Below are 14,783 nucleotides of genomic sequence, written 5' to 3'. Positions count from 1 at the left end.
TTAATTTCAAAAAATCCACTAAGTTATACTAATACAATCCTTTATCCCCACACAGAGGGGAATGTTTTGAATGATTAGTATTATTACCTTCAAATTTTATGTTTGGCACCTACACCACTTTGCTTCAAGGTGCTTAAACTAATACAAATATGAATGAGTTTTTTACAAACAGGCAGAATAATATGAACTCAAAAAGTGTCATACATGGCTAATTTAGAACAACAATGAAATTTGTAGGAAGAAAAGCGGAATAGTATCAGTTACATGTTGCACAACCCATCAATTAATTTACTGTTAGTTCAACCTTATTTCTATTAACAATTTCAATAATGATTTTGACAGCAATTGCTTTAAAAATATCTTTATCTGTAATTCAACTTGAGCATATAATAATTATTAAAAATCAAACTAAAAAATATAAGCACAAATAAGCATAAAACTTGCAAACAAAATTTAGGAATCACAAGAAGCCCCTTTTCAATGTAAAAGTGTGGCAGTAGATTAAAGGAGATCTGGCAAAAGATACTTTCATGCTTCCTTTTTTTGACGGTAATAACAAATTTTACTACATTTAAGGTGCATGATATGGAACCTAAGTTTCAAATCATGTTAGGTATATATTTTGGGGAGGGGGGGGACATAAAACACAAGACAATGAAATAATGATACAAACCGATAAGAAGCAAACATTATATATATATATATATATATATATATATATATATATATATATATATATATATATATATATATATATATATATATACGCAAAAATTAATTTCCTTTAATAAAACCATTTTTCATTCTGTTGGCAGTGGTACATCAAGGATGTTTCTCCTAACATGGCTGACAGTTGTTCAGAGCATGAATAAATTTAGAAGAAAAGTCTTGGCATGAAGTTTTAAATAGAATAAACACCTGAAAAATGTCACTCAGAAACAACCTGGGTGGACCATGGCCAAAAAACAAAGAAATCAGTTATTTTATCAACCACTGGTTGTCAAAACTGGCTTTTACATTGAATTCTTTTAATTTATAACTGCAACTGAAAGGTCTCAACAGTTGTGTTTAAAATCATGTGCATTAACCTAGTACTTTTAAATGACAATGAAATACTTTGCTATGCAAAAGTTCATAAATATATTCTTAAGTAGCATTTTTTAATTAAGCAAAATACTGGTTTGAAATTATTGTTAATACACAAATTCAAACAGCTAAGAAAAATATTTGAACTTTTTCGCATGGAGAAATCACATAAATTTATGTCCCTTTCTCTCTGTCTGCGATGTTGTTCATTTAACAGATAATAACACAATGTTCAATGAGCAAATACATATTCAAATGGATGCTGTCTTGGTTACCTAGAAACAGAATAATAAAAATCAAAGTTACATAAATTTAAATTTATGGCCCTAAACTGCATTTATCGAGTGGAACTAAAAATTATCCATTGAAATCATATATTAATTAATTGCTATTTACCAAAGGGCACCATGAACTTCAATTTTTGGTCGGGGGAAGTTTTCAATGTACTGAAACTTTGAATTTTAACAAATGATCTGAATTTTAGACTAGTAAAACAGGAGCATGTACAGTATACACAGGGTTCGTACTCAATTTCAGAAATAAAATGAAGGAGTTTTGGAGGAGTAAAATAAGATTTTGAAGGAGTACTTTTGGGCTATCCTTATATATATATATATATATATATATATATATATATATATATATATAAAATTATTCATGAATAAATAATCTAAATAAAATCAAAGATGCAAAACACAAGAACATACAAATGAAAAAGGTGAACCAGGGACTAACACTTTCTCAAGGGGAGGATTGATCCCTAAGTTCACAAGGCCCTTTCTGTTTAGCAAGAGGGAAGGTCCCAATAACTTGCTACCCTCCCCGAGAGCCTTGGAAGAAAATTGAACATGAAAACATACCTGGAAAATAATTAACAAAAGCGAATTCAGGCGAACCATCAAAAGGAAGAAACAATCAGAAAGTAGACTTTGAAAAAGAAATGATCTGCTCGTGCCAGGAATACATGCAGTTCAAACACGGCAGCGGCAGAACCTGGAGATGAAAAAACCTGGAGTTGGAAAAAAAACCCGGATTGGTAATTACATCAGAAATTTTCAGGATAGGTCCCAACAAACCTTCATAGCTTATGTGGCCTTACTGCAATAATACAATTGCGCCATACTTCACTCTGCAGGGTGTGGCACTTCTCAGGACAGGGTCTCCTTGATAAAACGTCTGCATTACAGTGAGACAACCCTTTTTGATGCTTGATCTCCATGTCATATTCCTGGAGCCGCTGTATCCACATGGCTATCTGGCCTTCCGCATTTTTGAAGAATATATATATATATATATATATATATATATATATATATATATATAAGCTTGATTTTAAAAAACTCTCAAGTCTCGGACATGTTTTGTACTTGTAATTTTCAGTAGAATGACCCTTGGACACTGATGATTCCCAGAATCTTGAAAATTTTTCATAACAAAGGAACTTTTACTCTATAGTATTTTGAAATTTTAATCCTTTGCTCTCAAGCAGCGCTGCAACAACACATTATATGGTTTATGTGTCAACTAAAGCAGTGCCATTACAATGCCCAAGCAATTGTAACAGGTTCAGATATTTAATTCTGCCCCTGATTTTACATTTTCTCACTTGGTACATCATTTATCACTAGTCCGACAAAAAATGTAAAAACCAAGTTCCACTGCATCAAGAAAAACCATTTGGAGACGACTGGAGGAATTGGTATTCTCAAACTGGCATCCATTATGATGAACACTTTATCTACCACTGACCCACATCATAGATAGCATTGATTGGATTTTCGCTGCACTCGTGCAAGCTGGAGTGTGACTGACTAGAGGCGTGGGATCTTCAACAATGAATCCTGATTCAGTCTCAGTACTCATTACCTACTTACAGGCGTGTGGAGGTAGTAAGGTCAGTGGTCTGATTAGGCATGAGTTTACAGTGAGTCTATTATCTTATATACTTCAATACTAATATGTAAAATTAACTGTAATTCAGAAAGATTTAGGCCGAATTGTAAAGGTCTAAAAGTCTCTTCACTGACCATGAAAATGACTTTTGATGATCTTTAAAAAATCAAAGGCCAAGGTTAGAGAAAAAAATGTCTGGTTTTAAACATCTTTCATAAGCAAAGGATGTAAGTTTCAAAAAAAAAAAAAAAAGATTTCAATGGTTGAGCACAGCCATCCAATGAATCTGTAAGGACTGATTCAAAAATGTTTACTGAATTGTTTGGAAAAATTCTTTGATAAATTTTGAGAAGGGAATCTCTCTTTTAACAGCAGTAGCTTAATGCAAGGTTGCAAAGTGAAAAAGTTAGATTACAAAAATTACACGAAATTAGCTAAAAGTAGCCAACCTGTGTCAGGGTTGCAACAAATTCCTTAACTGTCACTGTACCTGAATATTTATAACATATTCCTGTATTTTATAAAATGCAAGATTTATTATGTGATTTACTTATTTTAATACTGTTCAAACTTTTACTCCCTATTTCATCAGTCAATTTTAAAATACTTTGTATTATTCATGCTTATGGTTTAAGCTGCCCCCTTTATCTCAAAATTATTTCATAGGTAGTGAGAACCAACAGCAATAAATATTTTAATACATAATGTATTCTGGGGTAATAAAGAGCGCTTTTTTCAACATGTTATTCCCAAAATTTATACATTTGTTTTCTTTAATTTTAAGATTTTTTACGTTACATTTGAGTAAAAACAGATGCATGATTTAAAATTATATATAGCTCTATGAAAAGTTAAAAGTAACAAAGCAGTTTAGCTTGGTACAAGAACCCGGAATAAACATTCTTCATTTGATATTATGCTAACTTTATGCAGTCGGACCTCCATATATCGAAGTAGCAAATTGTTGGAAAAAAATTTGATACATAGAAATTTCGATATATAGAAACAATCTTAGTTTATCATAAAAATCTCCTAAAACATAGAAGTTAAAGCTAATTTTCGTGTATGAAACCCTATTTCTAATTTATACGAGCATTGGATTAAATGAAAGTTAATAATTATAAAATTAAATGTGAAATGTTTACTGAGCACTGCATTGTATCTAAAAAAACAAATGTAATGTCGTTTCATTTTTTTTTTTTGAGTGAAAGTTTTCTGTAAGTTTCAGTACTTTTATTATGGCTTTCTGATTTCTAATAACAGCAGGCACTCAGCTTGCGGAAATACTAAATTTATCAGAAATGATATTTTTGCGCATTCAGACAGAGTTGCCACTCAATTTTGGAAAAAAAATTCCTTGTGTTTTCCCTGTATGAAAATAAAACATTACAAACAAGCGAGCACTGATTATTTGGAAAAGAACATTAATATCTTGATAATTTCACCACAGGGTAAAAAAATGAAACACAAATTTCTAAATAAACAAGGGAAAATAAATACGAATTCATAATAACTGAAATAATAGCATGGTGGTTGAATATATTCAACTTTTTATTCAAAAAAAAAAAAACTTCTCTTAGCCATGGACCTAAAAGTGTATAAGTGACCCAGAACAATGATTATTGACGACTAATTTCATACACTCTAAATTATTATGAAATTCAAGATTCTATTTTTATGATAAATATTTTAATATTTACTTCAAAAAAAAAAACTTTCAAGCAAAATTATCATTTTTTATTTTACTTTATTTCTGAACTTTATTAATATTCTCACTATAATTATTACTATTTATTTAATTTTTGGTAGTTTATATATTTGGGAATTGATTTTTGTAACTTTACTTTAAGAAGGAAAAAAAATTCTCTGTATTTTCCAGATTTTTAAGGAAATTTTCGAAATTCTTTGGATTTTCCCTGTTTTTTTGTTGATTTTTGGATTCCCCGTGTTTTCCCTGTTTCTTCAGGTTTCCCTGTGGCGTGACAACCCTGTCAGACTTCTTCATTCTTCGGCAATTCAACTTCATCTGCAACATTAGGGGATTTTCATTTTGAAGATGATAATTGAGAGAAAAGTAAAAAATCAATCTACTTAACTTGAATCATCTTCACTGAAGCTAAAAAGACTAAGAATGATAATCAACAGACATAAGGAATAACTTGAAACTGATTTTACTGTATTACTGGTTGCAACTAAGATTTTAAATAAACTTGAGTCACTATCTACACACCCCTCAACCCAAGATTCCTTGTGAGTTTCGTAACAACCTTTAGTGAACATAATTTTCTCCCCTAAACTTCATTGTTCATGAGACAAACAGTTGTAAGTGGAAAAAATATCTACGAATGTCTCGAAATATTTTTCGATACACAGATTTTTTTGATATGTAGAAACAATTTTTCTATGTAATGTACATGGAAGTTTGCAGGGATTTTGATATATAGAAAATTTTGATGTATGGAAGTTCGATATATGGAGGTTCGACTGTATTAACAAACATAATACACACATCATACAAACATTGATCAGTAAATTTGATCATACAAACATTTGATTGTACAGTTACCAAATAAAAATTTCACAACTCAAAACTATTTCACTAAGTATATTTACTTTCAAATAAATTCAATTATACATACATGAATGGTTAAGATTCATACATCAAGACTAGGAAGAATTATTGTACAGTAATAAATTTAGAGATTCCTAAAAAAGAGGTGGAAAAGTACATTACATAAGATTCATGATAAAAATATTTTACATAGTCATTCATTTAAGTTTATTAGTGTTCAATGATATTGAATTCCAACTGATACATAATGTAACTATCTTAAATGGCTTTCTTCAGGGTTGAGGCTGAGCCATGGCCCCGGCATTAGAAAACGGGTGCTTTCCGAAAACCAAAAATTGGTCCCTCTTTTGCAGTCAAGAGTAAATGTACAATCACATGATAAAAATAAAAGGTTTAAATAAGGTAAATATTTTATAATAGAGATGCATCAAACACCATATTTTACCGAATATCAAATATTCGGTTGAAATTATAATCGATTAATATTCTTTAACAGAAATATGTGCATTTTTATTTTATGCTCATTTGAAGTGGAAGGTATTTCTCTACTTTGTGTCTTTTGTGAAAAATGAATACTTTTGCACTAAAACATCCAAAAGTAATGAACATAAAAAATGTACATTAGAAAGAAAATAAACCATTCCAAAAGCAAACTAATATATATTAAATGGATAATTTGGTTTATATTTGTTTATTATTATATTTAATTTATTTTTGTACTCGTAACAAACACCTGTTTTCAGAGGCCTACTGAAGAAACTATCAGCTGTAGACAGTAACTGGAATGGCGCAAATAAAAGTCTTGACTGCAGTACACATATTTGTGAAAATAGTCTGAAGATTTTTTTTGTAAATAGAGTGAAGAAGTTTCACTGAATTTTTCTCTGAATGGAAACGGATTCTGTATATGCTCTTCATGACTACAATTGCTTCAACTAAGCTGTCTGGTTCTGCTAAGTCCAAAAGTTATTTAAAGGCAAGAAAGTTTTAGCTTTCAGTTCATCATTTTCCAAAAATCACGAATACTATTAGCAATGCTTTTACCGACCCTTCTTTGTGAAAACCCGCACTGCAATTTTTAATCTGTTAAATAAATACAATAGGGTTTAATGCCTAAAAACTAAATATGTTTCAAGTTAAAATGTATTTATTGGGCTACTATTTTAAAACAAAAATAAATAAATAATGTCTCATGATCAAGGGTCCCCTCTAGGGTCTGCCCAGTCACAATTTTGTCGGGGCTATGTGCTCAGCTAAGTGACATTTTTAACCATTTTGAAGAGCAGAGAAGGAAGTGCCAACTGAAAAAGGGCAAGATATATCTTAAATGTTGGACAAATTTAAAAACTAGTTTTGTCAAAAAGGTCATTTTAATATATATATATATATATATATATATATGCAACACTAAATATGTAATCATGAAAAGTCAGCGTGAACATGAACTTGTTTTGTGGAGAACTAAAAAGTGCATCTAACTGCACAAGACAATATTTGATTTTATACTTGTCTGTGATGTACTTTTGTCTTTTTTTAAGATCAAGCAGAAGTTAATAAAATCAAAGCTCAATGGGATAGCCAAGATAAAAAGTGTGGCATGAGATATGCTGAATAGAAGATCTTTCGGATAAAATAAATGATAATGTGTAACAAACAAAAGGTTTTTAGCCAATAAGAAAGAAATGTTTTACAGAAGGGATAATAGGTGTCTAAACTTATAACGGATAATGAAATATTATATGTTCCACAGGTTTAGGAACTTCTATGAATATAACAAAACAGACAATGTTTAAAAAAAGACATTTCCCTCCCCTATAAATAACTCATAAGTGTTTTTACATAAATTTACTTCAAAGACGATTTAGTAGCATTACAACAACATATATAACGAGATTAATATGAAAGGAAAATTAATTACCTGAGAGGGATATGCTGTATAGATTACATTTGCCTGACCTGATGGATCTGTCAGCATGGCTAATGTTCCTGATGCTATGAAATATTGATTAGAAAATAATTATAAAATACTTGCAAAATAAATAAAACAGAAAATTGTTTGAACAACAAATGTTTGAGGAGATGTTTTGACAGCATAGACATAAAATAACTTTAAACAACATGTTTCAAATGCATAATTACATGAGCAGGATAAAATACAACTGCTTATAAGTTGTTTTTAAAATTTTTATTAATCTGATATTTCATCAGTGAATCATGCAAAAAATCAAAAAAAACATCAATTTTTTTCATTACTCTTAACACTCAAATACAGATAATGTGCAGGATTTCGCATCAATAGATTGATACCTATCAGGTGCAACTTTGATGCTGGAATACACAAAAATGCAATCTGATTTTCTATAAAATTATTTTGCTTCGAAATACCATACTTTTAAAAATTGATTTTTGTTTTAAGACTAAACATTTTTTTTATGTTACATAATTGTCTAACAATTATCCAGGAATTGTCCAGAAAAATGAAGATTAAAATCAATCTTGCAAGAAAGAAACGGTACGGTCAGCAAACCATGCAAGCCACCTCTCATTATTCTGCCCAGCTAAGCTCAGATGTGATATTCGCACATTTTGTCAAAATTGAATTATTGTCACTTGATGGTCACTAGTGATTCAATTTACCTAAATCTCAAGTGTTTTGATGATTTGTGAATGCAAAATATTTAAAAAAGCATTAGGAAAAAAGTAGTATCTGAATATTATGTTTAGTTTGCTAAGGATATTTCAAATAAAGTGACAAATACTAAGCCTTTAATGTGGTATCTGTGAGTTTCCCCTTTTTTCCTGAGTAATTTATGTAGCAGTTTATTGTAACAGAGTACTAAAAATAAGTTTACCTATTAATTGAATAGTTGATATAGATTGATAATAAAAACTAATACCACCTTGCATAAATGATCAAGTATATACATTTTATTTTTAAATGTTTATTTAAAATGCAAATTCTCAAAGATGAAATGCATGTAAAATAGTCATATCTAATTCTTTTTTACCAAAAAAAAAAACGCATTTCATTCTACAGAAAATTATATTTTTGCTTAAATATTGTCTGCTGTCAAAACTATCTTTACGCTCAGTAAATGAATCTTGAAAATAAAATATTATTGTCTAACATAAATGATCATATAAATATTCAACTTATTCTATTTATCCATGTTTATTTCAAAGTAAATAAGTATCGTCTGCTGTTAAAACTAACCAAAACGCTCAGTTAATGATTATTTATAGAAAACAAAAAATATTATGGTTCACACAGTTCTAAATGTCTGAAATTTTGAAGATGGTATTTTTCAGAAGGCAGATTCTGTTAGATTTCTATTAACAAAATAAAGCGACGGCTAAATCTCTCAGTGCAGATAAAGAAGATGTTTTCAGTATTATTTAATAATACATTAAACACGTTTAACTAAGCTATTTTTGTCGTATCTGTGCAAATACTCCTAAACATGACTAGTAATTGTAGTCAACTAACTGATTGTGTATCTTTATTCAAAAGGCTGACCTAAGTTAAGATGCATTCCCCTTCCTTCTTTAGTTCTATCATTTGCCCATAAGTTCCTGAGAGACAGAGTGAGTTTCCTTTACGATGAAAGATGTCAATAAATACTCTGTAAATGATATAAAAGTAAAAGAGAAACTTCTAAAGCGGTGGAATCATGAATCTGGATTTGAAACGAATGAAGATGTGCACCTTTTCTGAAGTAGAAACAGCTCTATCCAAGTGGGGTTCCAGCAGTATCGAAATCAAAACCACGCTTTTGGTTTTTTTTCTCTCGATATTTTTGATTAAACTGTGTATATTGTGCTTAAATACTTTGAAGTTCTGTATTTTTGAATGTTAAATGTACATATGAATTAAAATGTTCGATGGTTTTTAATATTAAAATGTTGAAAACCTAAGCTAGTGGTAAGTCAAACTTCCGATAAGTCGAAGTTTTTCATTGGTCCCTTTAGATTCAAGTTATCCTGAATTGACTGTATATTCTACTTAACAAACATTACAAAAATAGACCACTTAGATATGAGTAAAAAAAATGCACTTTTCTGAAGAATAAACTTAGCACTGAAAGAGATTGCAGAGACAGAAGAAAGAGTCTTCTAACACAACAAAGAGAGTTTCCCTGGTTCTGCTAGTCAAAATATGTCTATGCTGTAGCAGAGCTTTTAAAAAATGAATCAAACTTTACAAGGTAAAATAGAGAGAGCAATACTGTATGATGTACAAATTTCAAAGTATAGCATAGGGGTTTTGGAGTTGTAAGATCCCCTCATTCTACTTCTTCATGGAATGTACCCCTGCCAAGGACGGATGCAAGGGAGGGGTAATAGGGGCGACCGCCCCTCCCCTTCAGGTATCTTGCACCAGCAATTTTTTGAATTGAAGTTCTAAAATGCAAGGGTAGCAATTTTTTTATGTTAAGGAACAGATTGAGGTTCGAATCTCCCACCCGAAATTACTTTTATAACTTTTCAGAATTAAGTTTCAGAATGGTAATTTTAGACAATTCTTGGCTTCTTTCCCGGGGAATCTTTCCCGGGCATTTCGCAAAATTTAAATCTTAAAAGACATGATTGTAGACATCTCAGGAAGTGTTAGATTTTGCTCAGTGACTTTCCTTCAGTAGGTTTTAGAAACTGAAATTTCAAAATGCGCAAGTTTAGACGATCTCTGATTATGTTAGAGGGAGGGAGTTTTGGAACACTCCACCAGAATTATTTTGAAATTGAAGTTCTAAAACACAATTTTAGAATACCTCTTTCAACAGAAAAGGAAAGGAATAGGTTTTATGTCCTCCTTGGCAAAATCTCTATACTTTAGTTGTTTTAGATAAAAATATAAAAATGCTATGGTAGCCACCCCCCCCCCCCCTGTTCATGTGTATTCAAATATGTAATAAAGGTCAGTTAAAAAATCAACCGCCCACTCCTTGAAACATTTCTGGATCCCTTCTTGACCCCTGCACTACTATATTAAACTATTTGAACATCAGCATCAAAAAATTGAGTGTTACATCAGTTAACTCACTATCAAACTGCTTAAGATACAAACCATCATCTAAGTCATCCATCGATGAATCTGTAGCAGTTGCAGTACTTATTGTTTTTTCACCTTTCATGGCCTAGATAAGAAATAAAAAAGTCATCAAGAGCAAATCATAAAAATGAAGGTTGAAAACAAGTAAAGTTTACAAATGAATGAGAAGATTACAAACAATTGATGAAATCAGCAAAAAAAGAGAAGGGGGGAAGAGAAAGATTTCTAAAAATGTTAACACTTTTATTAAGTACAGTAAAACTTCTCAAATGCCGGAAGTAATTTTGATTTCAAATGATAAGGCTTAATGGATTAGGTATTAGTTGAAAATTTATGGATACTTTAGTGTGAAGATGTATCATAATAACCTGAAGTTTTGAGAAAAAAATTTTGTAGGGTTGAGCTTCATTTTCAATTTGAACTAAAGTGTTGTGAAATTTTTAAGTTTGACCTTAATATAGGCAGTCTTCACAGTATTTACTGAGTTCATAGTATCAAATAGTTTTTAGGAGAATATATTAAAAGCGTTTAACTAAAAAAAAACTTTAAAATGAATAATATATGACTTTAACACATAAATAACAAAATGCAAGTTTATTTTTTTCCTTTGAAATATTTCTGAAACTTTGGTTTAATAATATAGCTTTAAAACAGACTACATACACTAAAATTTTTAAAATGTATGAATTGATTTTTCTATCCTGAATAAAAATCTAAATCAAATTCACTCTAAGCATAAACATACACAACTTCCACTTCTTATATGAATTTTTATCGATGTGAAGTATGAGTCTCAGAAATTATACCACCAACAGAATTTGGTTAAATATTCCATTATTGTTTCATATTCAATAAAAAATGTAAAGGAAAAAAAATAGCTTGCATTTGTTAACAGAAATCAGCAATGAAAGGAACGTCCTTCACAATGAAGACGATTAAGGGCAATAAAAATTTGAAAGTCATATTTCCCAGGAATGGGATTTCATGTTGAGAATTCATAAGGCTCAAAGAAAAACTGTTTTGGTGATCGTAAACTGAGGTTTGATTTAAAAAAATAATAAGATGCACATATCAATTCCAAATCAAAGCAATTAGAAAGCACATATTGCCAAAAATACTCCTTCTAGAGCAAAGTTTTTAACTTGAAACAAAGAGCAGTACCAGTCATGTGAACCATTTTTGAAAAATAAAAAAAGGCCAAATGACTCACACTTGTATATAAAAAACTGTACATCACAGATGCATCAAAATTCTGAAAAATATAACAGTTCAAATAAATGAAAAACAAAACAAAAAAGTGAGCGAGAGTTTAAAAGTAGCTACAGACAAAGAAAACTGGCAAAAATTTTGCTAAATTCAGAAAATCCATCTTGAACTTTGAAAAGGCGAAATAAAATGTTAAAAAATTCTAATCTTTGTTACCATACATTGAGCATTTTTCAAACAGTAAATAAAACTATAAAATTAATTAAAATTTGTTATATAAGACATGTGTGATTAGTGATGTGGATCGGGTAAATACCCAGCGGGTAGGTAAATATTTTTTGGGTATTTACCCGGGTATTTACCCAAGGCCTGGGTAAATACCCAAAAACTGGGTATTTAATAAAAAATGCAAAAAAGCGAATGAGAATTTTTTTTTTTTTAAATCTAAATATGAAATAATTGGTAAAACTGATATATACATATGTATTACACAGTTTATAATATTTTTTATTGGAAGACTTGATGAAATCCTGAAAGAAACATATCGTGAACCAAAGAACCTTTCTTTTCAATGTCATAATTGGAGAAGTATAAGCAATTCATTATGAACTTCAGGATTTCAAAATCACAATCTAGGTTAGTCATATCCAAAATGAAAAAAAAAAAGGAAGCATGAGGGATGTTTGGAAGAATAAACTGAGAAGTTATTCAGAAACTATGGTGTTATTTATTTTATTGACATTTAACTGATATCATGGAAAATATAGAAACAGTTTTCACATTAATAAACAAAAAAAAAAGCAAAATGTTCTTTTATGTTGCCTTGCTCATTTGCATTTGCTCCCCTGTAGGGTGGGAAGGTAAATATTTTTTTGGGTATTTATCCGAAGGCAGGGTAAATCCCCTAGTAATTGTGCATTTTGCAAAAAATTTTTAGGTAGTATTAAAAGGTGACTATTATCTTTTTTAAACATAAACCCTAAAATAAAAGATTAAAAATTTTAAATGAATTTTAAATGTTTATGTATATTATGTGTGTGTGTGTGTATATATATGTGTGTGTGATACAGAATACACCTGAACAATTGAACTAAGTTTGGAGGAAATTTCTGCATAAGATATAGGTAAATAAATTGTAATAATAAATTGAGCGACATTTCGTTACATTTTGATGTCATGTAGGGACATATTACTGGGTTATAAAAGACTAGGACCTTAAAAAGTTGATGTTTGCTTTTTTTTTTTTTGTAACCAGTTAAGCTTTTTTCTTTTTGTAGAATGGCTTTTTATATCTGAAATTTGGCTATCAACATTGATTAGGCATATCCAACACATTTAATGTGAATATCATATTAGATTGCTAAGCTGTTTCACATAATAATTCTTTAAATATGTGATCAAAATACAATTTTTGGGCAAAAATTTATTGTTTTGTATATGGTTGGTTGTATATATACATAATGGAATACATACAGAAAAGTATTTTAGATGAATATAAATTTTTGAAATAAATACCCGGGTATTTACCCATTTTGGGTATTTACCCATTTTGGGTATTTACCCGGGTATATACCCTGGGTATTTACCCCTAAAAATAAATACCCGGGTACTTTACATCACTATGTGTGATACGTATTTTAGAAACAAAGCTTTGAATGACAAATTTTGCAGAACAAAGATGGACATTGTTTAACATAATAAAATGAGAAAATGTTTCATGTTTGTGATAGTTAAAATTCTATTCTTACTAAAAATGTTGCCTTCATTTCAAATTTTTAAAATTATGTGTATTCATGATTTGTTGCTAGATTGGAAAATCTTAACACACAACGGTATAAAAATATAATATAAATTGCAAGACAAATGACTTTGAATGAGCTAATAGAATTGCTGCATAAAAAAAAGTGTGGGTGCGAAGCAGGGGCACACACACTTTAAAAAAATTAAGTCATCTGGAATTCTGAGATCAAATCTTCTTTTCACATAAAGATAGAAAAATGCTTTTCATGGCACATTCTAACTTTTCACAACACTAAAAAATATATTTTTTCCCGCCCACCATTCGTCACTCTACGCCACAGAGAAAAAAAAAATGTATTTAGTTTTTTAGTCAAAAATGTATTCAGCTTTCAAATAAGAAAACTGGACACATGAACCAAAAGTAGCATCAACACAAAAGTCCATCAAAATTTAGTGACTGGAGCTTTGACAGTATAAAAGAAACAATTTGTGTAATTTAAAAATCCAAACAATTAATGACTTTTTCCTCAATACAGAAAGTAATAAAGCCAACAAATTTTAAGTCAAAAAAATAATGGAAATAAGCAACTAGCTTTAAATTGCATAAAATATTACATTTAAAAGAAATAAGTTTTGTGCTTTGTTCACAACTTTCAATAGCAAAACCTGCAGCATTCTGCTAACAAATGAAGTAGTATTTCTTGACACCTGATGGCAACTTTTTTAAAGATATTTTTACAATTACTGACTGATGGTCTCTTTCAAAACAATAACTTTTCAATAATGCAAGATTTTATACATGATCACGATATATTCTTGACAACTTTATTTGCAAGAACGTTTTAAAGAATTCCTACAAAATATTTGATTCTGTCTCAATTATTTACATATGTAAAATGATTAATTACTATATTAATAAAAGATTACTAAAAAATATATAAGAAAGTGTGCAGGATTTAACTTAGGAATTTTTAATTACATACATGAATGTAAGATATGTGTTCATATTAAACTTGAAAATAATCATGTGTGAGTTGCATGTTGAGAAAAAAATACACTGGTGTGCAGAAATTAAGGACAAGACAATTTTCTCAGTATAACATTTAAAAAAAGCTTTTTAAATCAACCCAAATAATACCATACAATTCCCAAGACAATAGAACATGGGCAATTGAACAAATTTTTGTAGCATTGCATTATTTATTAATAAATAAATTAAATAAGTAAAACATTGAA

General features: G+C 29.7%; 1 protein-coding gene across 1 annotated transcript in view; it reads right to left on the bottom strand.

The window, feature by feature from the left end:
• Nucleotides 1–815: 815 nt before the first annotated feature.
• Nucleotides 816–14,783, bottom strand: part of LOC129226103 (nuclear transcription factor Y subunit beta-like) — a 29,491-nt gene continuing 15,523 nt past the window's right edge. Inside the window, exons 7-10 of the mRNA XM_054860700.1 lie at nt 10,617–10,686; nt 7,470–7,543; nt 5,619–5,685; nt 816–1,361 (exon numbers count right to left, since the gene is read on the bottom strand). Of these exons, the coding sequence (XP_054716675.1) occupies nt 5,647–5,685; nt 7,470–7,543; nt 10,617–10,686 (183 nt within the window). The 3' untranslated portion in view covers nt 816–1,361; nt 5,619–5,646. The remainder of the gene's footprint in view (nt 1,362–5,618; nt 5,686–7,469; nt 7,544–10,616; nt 10,687–14,783) is intronic.

This window comes from Uloborus diversus, chromosome 7 (assembly GCF_026930045.1).
Source record: "Uloborus diversus isolate 005 chromosome 7, Udiv.v.3.1, whole genome shotgun sequence".
NCBI lineage: Eukaryota > Metazoa > Arthropoda > Arachnida > Araneae > Uloboridae > Uloborus > Uloborus diversus.
The sequence above is the reverse complement of the archived record's forward strand: the minus strand, read 5'-3'. Positions and strand labels throughout refer to the sequence as shown.